Source organism: Ctenocephalides felis, unplaced genomic scaffold (assembly GCF_003426905.1).
Source record: "Ctenocephalides felis isolate EL2017-DRISC unplaced genomic scaffold, ASM342690v1 CF-g0.4_SCAFFOLD_01886, whole genome shotgun sequence".
Classification (NCBI taxonomy): Eukaryota; Metazoa; Arthropoda; class Insecta; order Siphonaptera; family Pulicidae; genus Ctenocephalides; species Ctenocephalides felis.
This window is the reverse complement of record NW_020538040.1, coordinates 165,153,114-165,172,449: the sequence shown is the minus strand read 5'-3', so window position 1 is coordinate 165,172,449 and position 19,336 is coordinate 165,153,114. Positions and strand designations below refer to the sequence as shown.

At 28.3% G+C, this 19,336-nt stretch overlaps 1 protein-coding gene and 1 pseudogene across 1 annotated transcript in view; one reads left to right on the top strand and one right to left on the bottom strand.

Annotated features, from left to right (window-relative positions):
* Positions 1-9,997, bottom strand: part of LOC113376190 — an 87,677-nt pseudogene extending 77,680 nt beyond the window's left edge.
* Positions 9,998-10,108: 111 nt separating this feature from the next.
* The window catches only part of LOC113376189 (protein kinase C, brain isozyme-like), a 31,408-nt gene continuing 22,180 nt past the window's right edge, over positions 10,109-19,336 (top strand). The window contains exon 1 of the mRNA XM_026616106.1: positions 10,109-10,155. Coding sequence (XP_026471891.1) covers positions 10,109-10,155 — 47 coding nt within the window. The remainder of the gene's footprint in view (positions 10,156-19,336) is intronic.

Genomic DNA, 19,336 nt, shown 5'->3' with positions numbered 1-19,336 from the left:
CAACCTAGAGATTTGGTAAAATTAAGACAATTTTTTGGTTATTTTGGTTAATTTTTATTAATTTTGTTCATTTAAATTTTGAAAAAGTAACTATAAATCTGAATAGTATTTCTATGACCAGAGTAAAAAATAGCCTCGAGTTTTCAAAAATTAAAACTTTTTAAAAAACTATAAATTTAAAATGTTTGAAATCTTTGAGAGTCAAAAAGTTTCGTAAAAAATTGGCGCATTCAATTCGATTTGTAAAATGGTAAAATAATAGATAATTATAGTATTAAAAATTTTGGAGTAAAAAATTAAAACCTTTTCCCAACAACGTCAAATTTCTAAAATTTTGCATTTTTTTAAAAAAAATCTAAATTTGTTTCAGGACAGTTGGCGCATTTAATTCGATTTGCAAGATTTGTAAAATGATAAAATAACAGATCATTTTATTATTGAATATTTTAGAGTGAAAAAGTAACACCTTTTCCCAATAACGTCAAATTTCTAAAATTTTAGATTTTTTTTAAAAATTTCTAAATTTGTTTCAGCACTGTAATATCTATTTATTTATCTATTATACTATCACCCCGTTTAATCTTGACGTTAAGTTCTGGGAAACCCGTATAACTATAATTCGCATTAGAGATAAGTATATTTTTTCTTGAACGTATTAGAGAAAAAGCTATATAACATTTATCTGAAGCATTTATAAAAAAAATGCATGATAAAATTCTTAATATATCAGTGCTCTACAAAATCTTTAACAACTCAATAAAATTATTATAACTGAGAAAACCATTATAATAACAACTATAAATATTAAATTACTCCTTATCATTTATTAACGAAGTAAATAGTACCAACTAATTACCATCTACGTGTCGAGATTTATTTCTTGCACCTGTGTAAAAGTACTCTTCTCGTAGCAATAAGTTTACGTTACCTAGTCGGAGTCTTCTACGAAATTATATGCAAATGAGGTGTAAGCTTCCAACTAAGCAGTTCGAGTCATTAGAGCAAACGATTTAGTTTTTTTTTTTTTTAAAAACAGGAAAAACTTAAACATTATATGCTGTACAATTCATATGATATTAAAGTTTTCTACAAGACACGTAAAGAATTAAACACATTAACTGGGAAACTTTTATGCTCAAAGTTTTTCAACACCCAAAACGTATGTAGTTTTTTTCAGATTTTTCTGCGCTGGTTAGTCACAGGGATTATAAGATTATTATATGAAAATGTATTTAAAAGTTTTGAGTTTAATTACGTGAATGTAATTAATGTAAGCAGGTTCATATACATATTTAAAATAAATGCAATTATTTGATTTTATCAACACCCATCATACTTTTATTTGCTAGAGTTTTGATATTGTATTCTGATGGATTGATTTTTCATATAGTGTATTTGAAATTTTATATAATTTTAAAATTCAAAAAATATATGAAAAATTTTTGAAAGATTAGGTACCTGAAATAAGTATAAGGAGTGAAATCAATAATAATTTCATATAGATAAAGTAAATGCACAATTTTCCAATTTTAAAAAAAGTTTTAATTTTATAATAACTGATTTTGAATCCTAAATATCCAAAAAGCACACAAATTTTGTGAAAAATTCACTTTTCCATTTGTTGATAAATAAAAATATTCAACTTTGGTTATCACATATGACTCATACTCTTATTCTCATTTTTATAACATTTATACTTAATTCTAATAAATTTTAATTTGAAAAAAAAATTAAGCTCTAAGATTAGAAAATAAACTAATGATGCATGGTATCAACTTCTCCAAACCTTCCCGGAAATCTTTTAAAAATTTGAATTCTTTTTTATTTTATTTTTTCAATTAAAATGTAAACAAAATTTGTACAATTTAATGTACGTATGTATAATTTTTTCACTTTTTCAGTAGACCTGTATTCCTACAAATTTATTCAACCAATTCTTCAATTCGTCAATACAAGTAAAATGTTTTTTGTATCATTCAAATCGGACGCTCTGTTCTCTTAAAAACTAAATTGACATTTTTGGCACTTTTTGCCCAATCTTCGTGCTCTCGAAATGGTCGATGAAAAATTGTATCCGCATATACACACACATACATCCATTTTTTGAGTCCTAGGTGTGCCAAAATGTTCAAAAGGCTTTGAAATGTAAAGATAAATAAAAAAAATATTAATGAAAGTTGATTAAAATTTAACTAATTATAAATTCTAAAGAAGAAAATGACAAATTTTACAAATATGTTCTTCATCGTCCATTTATGAAAATACGTCAAATATTGGACCAGGTCGAAACGAAAAGAGTTCGATGAAACAATTATACTTACATATTAATTTAGTTGCTTCTTTGTAAAGCAGATTAAATTTTCTCAAACAATATATCATAAAACTTCATAATTCTAATATTTATTATTTATTACATCGACTTCAGAATCAGTAAAAAAACAGCAGTACAATTTGCTGCTCGCACAACATGTATAAGATTTTTACAAGAAAAGCCGAGAATTTATAGCACACAAGATTTTAATTTATAATACCTATTTTTCTCTAACTATATTCTATGTAATTTTTTATTATTTTTTGCCATCTAAAGTAAAATTACCACTGCATGCATATTCGAATAAAATCTCGACATATGCGCTTTCCTCGAGCATAAATTAAAAATAATGAAAATAATATTTTCAACTACAAAGTCATTTTGTAAATTGATATAAGCATAACAAAAGTTGTATAATTTAAAAGTAATTTGTAGAAAATAGTTGTATAAATTATGACAATCGATGTAATAGTAATTTTAGTAAATTCCATTAAAATATAATATATAAAAGGCAAATTTTGTATGTGGTGTTTTATCAGGACAGTCATTTTTAATAGTGCTTTTATATAGAAAAAAATCTACCGAGAGCATATTTCTTTATTTCATTTAAATTTAAGTACTTATGTTATTATTTACTGAATTTTGTAATTATTTACATATTTATTTTTAATTTATTTAAGAAAGTATTTATATTTAGAATCTACTATTTCTTCTTTCATCTACCAGTTAGTTCTTGCCATTCATTTGCTTATTTATACATTTTAATTATTTATTATTGTTTTAATTTATCTATTACTCGATCTATTTGCATAATCAATTTGTTTGTATAATCATTAATGTAATTATCTGCATATTAATTTATTTGTTTATTTATTTATCTATTTATTTGCTATTCAATTTATTTAATCACTACGTTCAATTATTCATACATTCAATTATTTGTTTATTAATCAATAAACAATTTACACTGATATTTTTGTTGATCTACTTTGAATTTTATCAATGTACTAATTTATATGAAAAATAAATTAAGTTTCAAGTATTTAAAGCGCAAAACTTACTAACAAACCGAATCTGCTATTATAAATTTTGTTACATAACCAACAACAATCAAAACTTGTTTATTTTTTAATTAAAGAAGTTAACATATTATTAATATATTTTATAAAATATGTTACTAATTTGTATTCATTTAGGTGTACTGGGTGTTGAGAATAGCAATTAAAGCTTTAACTATCTTAAATTATGACAGGTGGTTTTTGGTAGGTGATTTCAATTCAACTCAGGTATATAGATTTTATATAATTTTTTTTTTACATTTACATATGGATTTAGAATAACTCTCTCAAGAATGAAATTTTATATTTTACCTTAAGAGAACGATTCTGCCACATAATACAAAAATGTTATGGCAAGGCCATGTTATGAAAAACTTTCCAAACTAAGGCAAAAGCCACGTGGTCGGTGTATAGTCTGACGTATTTCTCAGGTTATCAGATAGAAAACCTAACCTAAAAACCGTACATATGTCAAAAAGACGATCTTAGATAACAGGGTATTTCTGACCCAGTTTCATAACATACGAGTTTATGTGTAAAACGCCTGAATGCACAGCAAATACATGACATTTTGACAGTATTTAGTATAATTCAGTAGCATAATGTATAAAAGTTGGAGCGTAATATGGCCTTGCAATAACATTTTTCTGTTGTGCGACAGAATCTGTCCCTAAACTTAGCAGCAAAAATTTTGTAATTCAATTTATGTCAATTTTCTTACTTTTTATATTCTTAATCTTGATTAATATTAAATATGTGGGAATCAAGGAACCTTGGAATTGGATAGAAACAAATATTCATGTCATGACATTTTGTATTTGTTTTGATAATGATATATTTTTAATACATTTTTATAAAACATAGAAATATATTTCTACTTATTTATATATTTCCATAAATATATTATTAATTAAAGAGTGCAATGTCTGAGAAATAACTCTTTACGGATCAGAGACATGGACTCTAAGAAACTACCAGGAGAGTTTTAAAAGAAGACAAAGAAAGGAGTCTACTGAGCATGATCCCGAAAAGGAAAGGAAACTAGATCGGACCCATTCTGCAAAAATGTAGTTTTATATGACGTTGTCGATGGTAAAATACAGGGAACTGATAGTCCTCAGGATCAGAAAGTATGGAAGCAGAAGTACGGAAAGAGAAATGCATAGAAGGATATAAAAATGGTGAATATTAGTAATAAAATTGTACTAGAAAATAAACATGAGAAAAAAGTGAATTATTGATCTGTGCTCTCACATCAAAGACCTGCCTTCGGTCAGACTACTATTTATTATTATTATTGATGTTAAACCTAAACAGTTTTGTCATTATTTGATTAATAATAATTGATCTGCTATTTTATTGACTTTCTTATACAAAGTAGAATTTATCTTGAAGGTTTTGGAATTTTAGTGTCGTGTATAAGTAGCTTGTTGAATGTTTTACAATTCCACAAGTGGTCGTACCACAAGTGTTTCCGGAAAGCTGAAAATGACCACGCGACCAATATGTAAATTGGTGAAGATAAACTTGCTGAAAACACATTATATATATATATATATATATATATATATATATGTGTGTGTGTGTGTGTGTGTGTGTTTGTGCGCGCGCGCGTGTGTTTAGTCAACTATGCCAACGATATTCAAAATAATACGCAAAAATCGCTACATCATCGCTAAAAAGTTGGAACTCATTTGTTTTCACAATTATGCTTTCTAGCGCACGCCGCATAGTACTGCCTCAATTTTGTTACACGCGAATTTTTCAACGGTCCTCATTAAAAAAAAAAAAGAATTAAACTAATTCTTCGCTCTTTAAGCTGGTAGTCGAACCGGCAGTAGCGTAGTGGCTTAAAACCCCACTCCGCTCCTGTCTGTTTTGCTCCGGCATAAAAATAAACAAAAAGAGCAAATTTTTGGACAGGTCTCGCATAGAAAAAGACGAGGCCGAAAATATTTCTATCACACACAAATACGCAAATATACACATACACACACACATATATATATATATATATATATATATATATATATATGTGTGTGTGTGTAAGTTCTGAACAAGAAACTAATATATCTCATTTATTTTACGATTTAGTTATATAGGATAAACCGATTTGAATGATTTAAACAACTTTCGATTCGTATTGACAGGGAGACATGCTGATGAGTTTTTGGCCAGGGCAGGTTTTTCAGATAACAGAGCTTCCGGTTTGAATGATTCAAAAAACATTCTATTTGTATTGACGAAATGAACTGAGTTAGAACTGATAAAATTTTTGGGAGTTGATTTCGAAAAGCCAATAAAAAAAAGTTTTAAAAAATGCCAGTTGGCGGTCAAAAATGAACATTAAACATATGCACATCAAATTATCAGATATTTTATAGAGATTTTAACAATAAGTATAAATTTGGTTTACATTCTTATGGGTTCCGTACCAATGCTTATCCGTTAGACGGCGGCGCGGCGCTTACGCATTTCCATAATTCGTCTCTATGCAGTTAAAGCAGTACGATTGCTTTAAAAAAAGTTCAAAATTTCCCAAAAATTCTAATTTTTCGACAAGGTCATTTTTTTAAACATAAAATTTTCAAATATCTATTTTTTTCAAAGTTTTTAAAAAAGAATTGAAATTTTTTTAAATTTAAATTTAAAACGGAAAGTTCCAGCAATTTGCTTTAAGGCACGATGCGATGGCACCACTAGTTAATGTCTTTTTTTGTACAGTTTTACTTTTCCCTTTCAGAACAGGAGTAATTTTCACTATATAACAAAAACTTAAACTAATTAATTAATGGAGAGATCACCAGAGAAAAATGGAAAAAGGCATTCTAGTAGGAAGTTGATAAATCATTGATTCTATAAAAATGTATTTAAAACAATGTTTAAGTAGTACAATTTATCATAAGACGTTCCAAAACTAGGTTATGGTATTTTTTCTTATGTTTTTACTAATGAAACTTATTATAGGTTTATTTGTGTTCACAAGCAGAAATAGTGAGTAAATTTAAATTATTTAAACACGTTGATAAAACATTAATGTAATTTTAGTAGTATAAGTCATCTTTGAAAGCACTCCGCAGAGATATGTACAAACTTTGAAGTTTATCCGTTCATCAAGTATTTAATGCCAAATTATTAAAGTTTCGTCATTTCCCCGGGAAACCAACACGTATATCTGAGATAAGAGGTTCGAGCTAAATTATAACTAGAAGATTCATATATTCTATGTATAAAATAAATTTCATAGAATATATTTTAATACATAGAATATATATTATTAACTTCCCGTAGGGTAAGTTATAGTAATCGCAAAAAAACGAAAATGAATTTTTTGATTTTACTTTACGTTTCAACGGTATCTGAACATTCTGGCATACTTTAGAAAAAATGGATGCCTGTTTGTTTGTGTGTGCGGATACAAATTTTCATCGACGATTTTGGGAATACAAATCATCCGATTTGAATAATTCAATAAACATTCGATTCTTATTAATAAGGAGACATGCTGATTAGTTTTTGAACAAGGCCGGCACAGCCCCAGCCGGGCCAAAAAGTGCCAAAAATGATAGCTCAGTTTGAGAGAACGTAGCGTCCGTTTTCAATACTTTAAAAAACATTTTACTTTTATTGACAAAATGAAGAAATGAATAAATTTTTCGGAAGGCAGGTCTAGCGGTTTCGGAGATTCAATAAAGTGACAAATAATGGCAAACAAAAATGATCATTAGACATATGCACATCAAATTATCAGATATTTTATAAAGATTTTATTAATAAGTATGAATTTTGTTTTTATTTTTATGAGTTCCGATTCAATGTTTATCCGTTACACTGCGACGCAGCGCTTACGCGCTTTGATATTTCTTCTCTAAAAACGCAGCTTGTTCAAAATTTTCGAAAAAAATTTCAAAATATAGAAAAAAAACTAAGTTTTCAAAAATTTAAACGATCTTATTTTGTTAATGTTTCCAAAAAACTTTAAAGCTTTTTTTTTTTTAAAAAATATTTTTAGTACGGGAAGTTCCAGCAATTTGCCTTAAAACACGATGCCATGCACCACTAGTTTTATTTGTTATTGTTGTAATACTCATATCGCATGTTAATTTACGGCAATATGTTTTCGTGTTAGTACGCAATGACTCAGTTCGCATTGAAACGCCGTATGCAATATATCAAGGATGAGCAACGTGCGGTCCGCGGGCTTCATGCTTATTCGTTACTTCCACAAGTTATAAGTTATTTCTTTTCGAATTTTACATTTTTTATTATATAATATTTTTTTCTAAATATGTACTGTAAAACGACGAAGCAATTCATAAAGCAAAATTTTCATTAAAAAAGACGGAGATATATAAAGAACGATATTTTACACTTTTCTATGGAATGATAAAAAAATTGTCATGACGCTAATTAATTATCAAGACACTGGTATCAACCTGTTATACTACAGAAAATAAAATTAGATATTATTGTAACTGTTCTACAATGTCTACAATTTCATAACAAATTAATTGTAAAGATACACAATAATATCAAGTTTACTGCAGATACGTTTCGGTCAAAATGCGGCACCGAGTTGTTCAATAGATTGTTTCTAAATCACTGCCAATTGGTAAGAGTTAAGTAAAATTTTATATTATTTTTATAATCTTACCTGTAGATACTGTATCTGTCCCTGTAAAGCTGTAGCTTCCTTCCTTAATGACTGTAGCATTTCTTTAGCATCCATGGATGTATTATCAAGGACTACTTCATTTTTAAATGTTGGTGGATTATTATCCTAAAAAAAAACAAAAAATTGGTTAATTACATGCTTGAACTAAATAATTGAACCAATAAATCGTTAATGTAATCATTACATTGTAGAGTAAACAGTTAAAACAATAAAAAATATTGCCAAAAGCAAAATGTTTTCGCTAAAAATTAACCAATCTTAACCCAAATATTCATAACTGACTCCACAAATACTATCACAATATTGGTTAAAAATCATGTAAAAATATTACACCAATATATTACAAACAATATTGTACATAGATATTTATTTTTATATTTTTACTCAATATAGTTAATTATTGATAATATAATGTTTGAATACAATTTTCACAGGATTTATTTCTATTCGTAAATTTTTGTCAAGAAAACAAAATTAGAAAATCGGATTATCTGGCCAAAATAAACTGCTCTCTTGGGAAGTCATCAAGTTTCACATTAGTTTAGATTTAAAGGATTTACATTTAAATATTCTATATCAATTGCGGGTTCTATTTTGGTTATATACAAGCAATTTACTTAACAACAAAATCATTTTTTTCCGCTTATAACATTTGATATAAAAATTTTCTTGTGTACATAAAAAATTTAACTGCTTTACGAATATAAAAGTTGTACAAAATTTTCAATATTAAATATTATGCATAGAAAAGTTATTGTAATAAAAAGTATTTGCTTCGACGAACTGTTAGCGTATTATATTCTGAAAACGTGAGCAAAATAATTTAGTTCGTTTCTGAATACAATGTTACATTTTATAAAATCTCTTTTGCGAATGCTATATTTAATTTAACAAATACTTTATCAATTATTTTGAAGCGGTTTAAAGTTAATATTTTCTCTAAATAGGTATGCGCATACAAATATTCTTGTAGGGTTTATTAATTTTGACTAATTATTTAAATGAACAAATAATATCAATTTAATTTCATGAAACAAAATGTTTGCTACGGTAGTATTAAAATAGTATTCGATTGTAATGAATATTTTATTACTGCAATAAAATTAATTACCCTGAAATCAATAAATTGAAATATTAAACTTGATTAATTTGTTTTATTAATTTTATGTGTATAGTAATCTAAATATGAAAAACGATATCGAATAGAGGATAAATTAAAAATAAATGAATTGTGATGGTTTAATTAAGCTCCAGTTGAAATGTTATTCATAATTAAGTACAACATACATACCTATATATATACATATATATATATATATATATATATATATATATATATATATATTGTAGAAGTTTTGTTTACTTTTTATTTCAAAAAACTTTTTGACCGATTGTTAGTCGACTATTCAGCAACACAATGTTTTGTCATTTTTAGGTTTTTCTTTTTTTACTTGAAATTTTCCAATAATAAAAATATCAACCATTTAACTATTTTACAATCCTGATTAAATGCATCAACTTTTGATGAAACTTGTCAACACACTTTAGTGTAATATTTTTAAATGAGAGCCTCTCTCAAAGACGAGCAATTTTGAAAATTTCAAGTTCATAAATCAACAAGAAGTCTTAATTTTGGTAAAATTGGGGCAATTGTGTTATTATATTTTACCGTGATCTTAGAAATGTTATTCACAGTTACGGTTCCAAAATTTAAATGAAGAAAAATATTTAAAAATTAACCACAATAACCAAAAAATTGTCATCTATTCACCAAAGCTCTAGGTTCCACTTAAAAGCTCATAATTTGTAAATAACGTGAGATATATTTTTTTTAATTTTTTTCAGGACCATTGAGGTCACTACAATCACCCAGTTTTGACTTGAGTCTGGGATACCCTGTCATCTTACAGTTCTGTCAAGTAAAAGTAGATATATAGGTAGACACTTAGACATGTAGGTAGGTAGGCAGGTAAAGATAGGTCCATCATATACGAGTCATTTTTTTATTAATTAAACCGGTTAGTTACACGTATGGGGAAGTTTGTGTAAATTTCTTAAAGTAAAATGCCACTTACACCTCGCAATTCGTTATATGTACCGGCACTTGAAATGTAATTATTCATCAGAAGAAAAACTTCAAAATAAAAAAATGAAGGCTGCACACAATCATTGTCACAAAACTGTGATATATTTTTTGTTTTTAAATAATTATTTGCAATAATAGTTATTTAGATCTAATTTGTTATCACATATAGAACCTTTGTATATTCTGAAAGCTTAGAATTCATTCTAAATGTATTATGATTTTTTTATATAAAAAAATCTGTTTATTATTAAATATTTAAGTATTCTTTAACATACAAACCTATGTTGAAAAATATTTTTATCGATTTTTGTTTTTATTGAAAATTTAAAAAAGTGATCAGTAAAAAATACTATGATTGTGTTAACATTTGATGAACTATATTTTTATTGGTAAAATTTTATTTTTATAAAATTATTTTCACTATATAATAAAGTATTTCGATTCTTGTGCTCCTTTACCAACACCCTATAAAACTCTTGTAAAAGTTCGACAAGTTTGACTACATTTTTATTCACAATACAACTTTTTTGAAAGATAAATCAAGCACATAAATTTCTTTGAAGTTCCAGAACTCATATTGAATAGAAAACCCTCCACCGTATCTTTGGAGACAAAATCTGAACTAACGCGAGTTATTTTAAATAATGTAACACGAAAGTGGACTTTCGACTTACCGGTGAAATGCGAGTTCAAATATCACAAGCAGTCATTTTATGCTTCGTAGAACTTTAGTAATACATTTAAAATACAATTTCTAAAGAAATAATATCAAACTTAGGCAATTACGCAAAATACCTTGAAAGTTCTCAACTGCTATCAAAAGCTCAATAGCAGCACAGAGTACTAATATCCTGTTATAGTGTATTCATATAGGAAAGTCAAATCTCTTTTCATACGAAATGCCAAAAGGAAAACATATTTACGTCTTCCTGATTCCTGGGATACCTACGCTGATGAATGAATGAATCAATGAATGAAGAATTGCATTTACGGTTTATTTCAGAATATATCTAATTACGACATCTAGTTTTCGCAATTTGAACTTGGTTGTCAATGAGTACATATTATAATTATAATTAGACACGTAATGAGGATTACCATGTTCTGAAATTATTATTTGATCATTAACGATAATTATAACTCATCATTAGTAGGAAATTATAACTATGATATAACAAGTAGTTATTAACTTCCTGAAGAAGAAGCTTATGGTTTTGTAAGAAATTCTGATTTGGTAGTAACTTCTCGTAGGGTAAGTTATTATAATCGTCCAAAACTCGATTTTGAAAATTTTTGCATTTCTTCACGTTTTGAAGTTTTCTGAACATTTTGGCATTCCTTAGAAAAAATTGATGTGTATGTCCACGTTTTTTATCCACGTTTTCGGTCTCACAGATCAACCGATTTGTATGGTTCGAAAAACATTCGATTTATATTGATAGGGAGATATGCTGATTCGTTTTTGGCAAAGGCAAGTCCAGCCATTTCGAAGATATGGAGCGAAGAGTGCAGATTATAGAAATCGAGTTTTTGAGAGTACGGAGCATCTGATTTGAAAGATCGAATAGCTTAGAAATTCGTAATGATGGGGAAAATTGGTGATTAGTTTTTGGCAAAGGCAGGTCCAGAAGTTTCGGAGGTAGGGAGCTAAATGTGCAAAATATGACAGTTTTTGAGAGAATAAACATATGATTTGAATGATTCGAAAAACTTTCTACTTGTGTTAACGAAACAATTGCTTTTGTGAATTTTTTTTTCATTTAAATTTTTTTTTCGAAATAATTTTTCGAATTTTAATTCAAATTTTAGTATTAATTTTGACAGTAGATCTAAAGCTCACTTATATACTTTAAATAAATAATTTTAACTTTGCAATTCAGTTCACATAATTCTTATAAATATTAAATATTTAAAACCCGATTGATCAAATTTTTGTTTATTAACTTTTCTGTAATACATATTTGAACGTCGTCTTCGAATTCATAAACTCATATTTTGTCTATAAAATAAGAATATTAAAAGTTACAGTATTTATAAAAATCTATTAACTAATTTTTCTTTAATATTTTGGTACGGTACGGGAAGTTCCAGCAATTTACCTTAAGGCACCAATAAAAACAATAAACCACTTGGTTTTATTTCTTGACGTTTCAAGTCATCCTGAATCGAATGAGAGTAAAATCTAAAAAAGTATGTGTGTGTGTATGTAACCTATTTTTAACCGTTTGTCGACGTTTCTTAAAAAACGGCTGAAATTAGCATTTGTCAATTTTGCGACGATCAGCCAAGCCGTTTCTTTGTAGTTAGAAGAAAAATGTAAAAATTTTCTTCTACCTTCTAGCCAACAATCTTAAGCCGATTTTAAAACTTCAAAAACTGATCGAAAGATATTGATTCGGAATGGCGCTGATCAGTTTTTGGTAAAGATCGGACGGGCCGTTTCTTCGTAATTAATCAACTGATTCTGCCGCACAACAGACCAATGTTATGAAAAACCTTCCATACTAAATATTGACAAAAGCCATGTGATTGATAGAAATCTTAATCTAGAAATCACACAAATGTCAAAAAAAACGATCTTATTAAACAGGGTCTTTCTGACCCAGCTTCATAACATACAAGTGACGTTGTAGTTTATGTATAAAACTGCCTGAATGCACAGCAAATGCATGACATTTTGACAGTATTCAGTATGATTCACTAGCATAATGTATGAAAGTTGGAGCGTAACATATGGCCTTTCCATTACAATGGTGTTTTGTGCGGCAGGAGTGGACCATAAACGTTGAAAAAAACATTGTCCGACGATTTTGTTGAAACTTTCTACGGCGATGGATTTCATAGTCTGAAATATCATACTAAAATATTACAAATCTACGATAAGCGAATGAATTGCAATTTATTAGTAATTGCTTTTCTGCTTAATTGGAACTAATTTTCAATATGCATCGTTAGATTTTCGATGTTGTGATGATTTGATTTCAAAGCATTACTTTTTTTTAAATAATTTGAAATTGAAAGTTAAATGAATTGCATCCTCGCACAACCAAGAAATCTCTAGCAAAGACAATTCTCTCAACTGCGATTGCAATTTGCTAATGCAAAAGATGACAACGACTATGCAATAAAAATCTACGGAAAATAAAATTCAAGCTCAAAACAAATATCCAAATCGATGTGTTTTATAGACAAAGCTATAAAGACTTTTTTTAAGAAACAATAGTGATAGAAAAATGAGTTTTTCAAAAGTGTCTCGGAAAATTTATTATATATTAAATAAAACTAGTCACAAGTGGCATTTTGTCTTAAGGCAAGTTGCATGAACTTGAATATTAAAAATATAATTCCAATAGTTGTCGAATTATATGACTAATTTAAGCGAATAATATAAATTTAGCGGATGTTTGTAAATGGTCAAAAAAGTTCATTATTTTTTTGATAATTGCTCGGCACCTAGAGGAAATGTCATTTGGGTTAAAATAATGACAAAATTTTCATTCCAATACTCCTATTTGTTTGAGAAACAATTTAGCCTAACCAAATGCTAAAAAATATTATAAGGAGCTCATCGAACAAGATTTCACTTCCTAACCTGACTAGAGCATATAAATCTATATACAACGCGATTTATTACGATCGAATTTCTCATTTAAATTTATATTTACCTACATTATTCCTTGATGCAAACCTCGTAGATGAAACTGTATAGCTTCGATTTACGAAAAGATATCAAGTAACTAATGATGTAAAATTGAAAGCAATACGTTGTAAATTACTAAATGGGTGATGAATTAAGATATTTTCATTCATAATCAAATTTAAAAGTAGTAAACTGAAGAAATTTGCTTCAAGTTGAAAATAAGACTACTACAAATATATACTATAAATGAGTTGATTTTGGAGTTCGTAGTAGAAAGAATTAGAATGATTAATTATTTTAGATACTGTAAATTGGAGTCGTTCAAAAATAATTTTTACATTTTTCGAACTTGTATGCGATTCTCATTTTGTATGAGAATTTGTAATACTGTATAAACATCTCTTAATCAAAACTCAAGCAGTAAACCATTTTTTTCTTCTAAATGTAATATTTTATTCAAATTCCACTTATTAATTATAACTCACTAAGAGTAAAAGTCAAATGAAAGTATTTATAAAATCGGCATTCAGAATGAATTCAATGTTGAAAAAAATGTTTAAAATTTGGAAACAACATTAATTAATTCTTTATGCTTAGATTAGCCAATAAGATTTATTAAGGAGGTATTCTGATATAAAATCTAGCTATTCAAGAATATGCTTAGAAGAGGATTTTTCAAAATTTATATTATTTTCTAAGATATAGCAATTTCACCACGATAATCTTTATCTGTTTCTTCTATCCGCGAACTTTTGAACGCGTTTCTCTGGAAAGTGTTTTTTCGATACGATATCTACTTGGAATTTTTACAGACTTTTCTTCAGTATAAACTACTCTCATTCCCAAATTCATATTTTTACTATTTTTAAAAATTCCAGAATATCAAAAAATAGTTTATCTTCTTTTCCTTCAGACAGTCGCTATTCTGTGAAAACAAGTTACTTTAACTTGTCCGTAGTTCATACAATTACGACATTGTTATAGATTAATAATATATATAAATTTTTTTCTTCGGTCTTCGGTATAGTCAGGTACCTTTCAGCATTAAAACTTTGACTATTTTTTTGTATTCCCAAAACATTAACTAATAACTTGTAAAAAAAAATTTACGTCCTTTCAAAAATCACACAAAACTCATGTCTCCACGCCAGAACACCTCCCTAATGTACCTTGCGCATTAATGTATCCGAGCAAGTAAGATATGAAACATGCATGTATAAATCTCAAAAGTAATTAGAATAAAATCTCGGTCTAATCTGGGTCATAATATCTTTCATAAACTCCGTATTCATATACTTAAGACTTTTTTCGATAAGCGCTGCGTCGTAGCAAGTCACTTTTTTCAGGAAAATTTTATCACTTATTATTACCATCGTTCAAGAACGAAGCAAAATCATTTATCGATAAGTCGGCACATCGCACACAATGTACAGATATATCGGGCGGCATGTAGTCGAGATTGCTTTTTGATGGGGCACGTGGTCGGGACTACTAGATGTTCTTTTTTTAAAAAGTCCACACACGAACGTTTTCGTCTAAGCCAGCCAAGTCATTCATCGGCGACGTGAATGAAAATGACACACCGAGGGTAGAGGCTTATACGAAATGCTTCGGGAAAGCTTAATTATATTTATAAAATCTAATAAAATCTAACTAGTGGCACATGACATCGTGCCTTGAAAGGAATTGCTGGAACTTCCCGTAAAAGTTTTAAAATTCTTTGGAAATTTTGAGTTTATTTTAATTAACTTCCCGTAGGGTAAGTTACAGTAATTGCAAAAAAGTTCGAAATTTTCGAAAAATATAAAAAATATTTAAGTTTTCAAAAACTTGAAAATCTATTTTTTCAAAGCTTTCAAAAAATTTAATTTTTTGTACGGAAAGTTCCAGCAATTTGTGTTAAGCCACGACGCCATGCACCACTAATTTTCAAAGTAATCGCGATGAGTAGCTATTTTAGAGGCGAAATAGCAAAGCGCATTAGCGCCGCATCAAACACAGTAAATCTTACTTATAATAATACGAAATACGAGAAGTAAACATTTGTGCTTATTATTAAAACCTCTGAAATATTTCACAATTTGATGAGCATATGTATAATCATAATTTTTGATCTCCAAATGGCATCTTTTTCTTAAATAAAATTATTTGGTCTCCAAAACCGCTAGAACTTCCCAAAAATTTAATCACTTTTTCATTTCATAAATACAAGTAAAAGGTTTTTTGAATCAATCAAATCGGATGATTTTTCATCAAAAACTCATTTAGCAATTTTGCACTTTTTATACGGTATCTTCGAATTGGCTGAACCTGCCTTTGCCAGAAACTCGTCATCACGTCTTCCCATCAATAGAAATCAAATGGTTTTTGAATCAATAAAATCGGTTAATTCGTGCTCACGAAATCGTGGTAGAAAATTTGTATCCAAACACTCATACACACATACTACACACAAACCCATATAGATGTATATTATATATATATATATATATATATATATATATATATATATTCAGAGGAATACAATCCCAAATACTGTTAGCTCTCGAGAAAATGTTCCAAATAAGAAATCTAAATTGAAGCAAAAATAGAAATTTAGTTCTTTTCAGGTTTTTTCATAAATAATTTTAAATTACAAAGTTTATATAAATTTTGAGAAACATTAAAAAAAATTATATAGATTTTGAAAGAAACATCTCTAAAAAAAGATGAACCAGCCAATTCTGAATATATCTTCATTGCCTAAAAATGTTTATTAAGTACGTGATTTAGCCTAATTTACCAGATTCTTTAATTGAGAATAAACAGTTTTTATGATGAGTTATATGTAGTTCTCTAAACAAGTAGTAAATAAATTCCCTATATTTATTAAATTCTAATTACCATGAAACATTCACTAATATAATTAGATTAATACTACTTTTTTGGTTTTGATTTTAAATTTTGACTAGCATCTGCTTGAAACAGTTATTTGAGTCTAGTCTATAAACAATCGTAAAAATGAGAATAAAGAAAAAGTAAGATTTTTTATATGAAAAAATACACACGAATTACTAAATTACTAAATATGTATAGTTTTTAAAAATTGTAAAAAAATACCTCTAAAAGTATAAAATCTTTATGGTGCATTGCAATTTAATTTAAAATACATCAATATAAAAAAAAACAAAATAATCCATAGTTTTATAAAATTACTCAAGATTTTTATGAATTCATATAGTTATATATCAACGATTAATTTTTTTGGTGTTACAAAAAAATCTAACAAGAAAGCTCTTCAATACCGCGTCGATAAGCAAAATACCACATGTTACTTGACCTATTTCCTATCAAAGCATTTCCATTTACAATTTGTATCGGCCCATTATGTTACTGATACGTACATATATGTTCCAAACAAATTACTGTATGGTTCGCGTGATGTTTCTAGTCGGAAAGCTTTTCTTCGATTCAAATTCGAATACTTTCCAACAATTATCTGACTTGCAACTTTGTACAAAACCGCTTTCATACTTCTGGCTCTTGTAATAGCGATAGGGCGGTCCCTTATTGAACTTTGAACTTTATATTCATCCTACTGGCACTGCGCACAGGTATCCGACTGCATAAATGGCCTAACTTCAATTACATAAATTACTTCATCCACCTGTAGAGTTTCACGCAATTTCACAAGAAATACAATTGTTTCCTAAATCCGCTGGAGTTTTAAAGTAAGTAAGTTTCTTGTCTAAGCGAGTTTGGCAACAATAAATGTTTGTTCAAAATTATATAGAATTTTAAATTTGATGCTGATATATAATAGAAATAACGCTACATGGACTGTTAGTCCTCATATGTTTTCCGTTGTATATAGTGTTCAAACATAGAAGGGACAGTGACGTCACTTTCTGAGCGAACATTGCCGACAATCGCGAAACTCTCCCGATTAATTAAATATCATATGTCATATGTTTATTTTATTTTAATAATATTATGACAATTGTGATGGCTGATAATTTTTTACAGTCTACTATTGTCTACCCTTAAAACAAGTTCATTTTATTTATCAACAAAATTACTCAATGTCTATACAGACAGATTGCAATTTATATTGAATAAAAAAAAGTTTGAACAAATTGAAAATATATTTCAAATAATTTCCTAATCCTATGCAATACCCTGAAGTTTTACATTATGAAATCATTGAAAAACGCTCATTGATTGTTTTTTAAGAAAAAAAAAACTAATTAATAGTATAAAATATTAATAATTTGATTTAACTATCTTATACAAGGTGGTGCTAATGGATGCTAATTAGTGCAAATCTTTTATTTTAGTAAATACCGTAAATACTAATAAATAATCATTTGAGAATTTGCTCTTAGTTTAGTCATCTGAGATTCATGAACCGATTCTGCCGCACAAACAGACCAATGTTATGGCAAGACTATGTTATGAAGAGCTTTCTATACTGAATATTTACAGAAGTCATGTGGTTCCTGTGCAGCCAGACGTTTTTATCAGATTGTCCGATAGATAACCTAACCTAGAAACCGTACAAGTGTCAAAAATACGATTTAGATAACAGGGTTTTGCTGACCAAGGTTCATAACATACAAGTGACAGTTGCAGATAATGTGTGTAAAACGCCTGAATGCACAATAAATACATGACATTTTGACTTCAGTATGGTTCAGAAGCATAATATATGGAAGTTGGAGCGTAACATGGCCTTGCCATAACATTGGTCTGTTGTAAGGCAGAATCGGTCCATTATTGCCAGAAAGTAAAACGGAACGTATACATAAAATAAAAATTAATTTACTGCATTTTTTGTACTTGATGTTTGATGGAAATTAATTTTTCAGTATAAGTATTAAACAGTTTTAAAAAAGTTAAGGTTATGCAAACTCTGTTTGTGGTAACATCAAACAAATTAAAGTTCAGTAAAAAACGCAATGTAAAGAAAAAATCTTTCTCTTAATTTGATACATAAAAATCCTAGAAATCCCACCGAGCAAAACAAGTTAAGGGTGGGTATGAATCAGTCAGCATCTAAAGTATTTGTTTTATCAACTGTCTGGATTTTTCTGTTCAACCCTACAATCGTCGTATAGGATGCAATCTTTTTGCCTAATGAGTTCAATCCAGTTTTCTTTCCTTTCAGACTTATGCTCAGTAGAGTTCCTTTTGCCCACTCTTCTCAGCACTTCATTGGTTATCTTGTCTGCCCACTTTATCTTTGCACCACATTTCAAAACTTTCAGATAGTTATTGTCGGCCTCTCAGAGTCCATATCTCTAATCCGTATACATATATATTATACATACAAAAAAATATGGACAAAATTGTATTTAGAGTGAGGTTTTTGAACACAATGGATAAATGTAAATCTTATAAAGTTTTATTATTTTATTCCATCTCTGGTCAGAGATGGATTCCACGGCACATGTATACTCCTCAGAAGTCATTACGTAAGCAGATTAATTTCAGCATAGGACGTAAAACTCTATTAATACGATATTAGATCGTTCCGAACCGGATACATCGGAGTGCCATTGCCACGAGCTTCGACCAACGTCTGGAA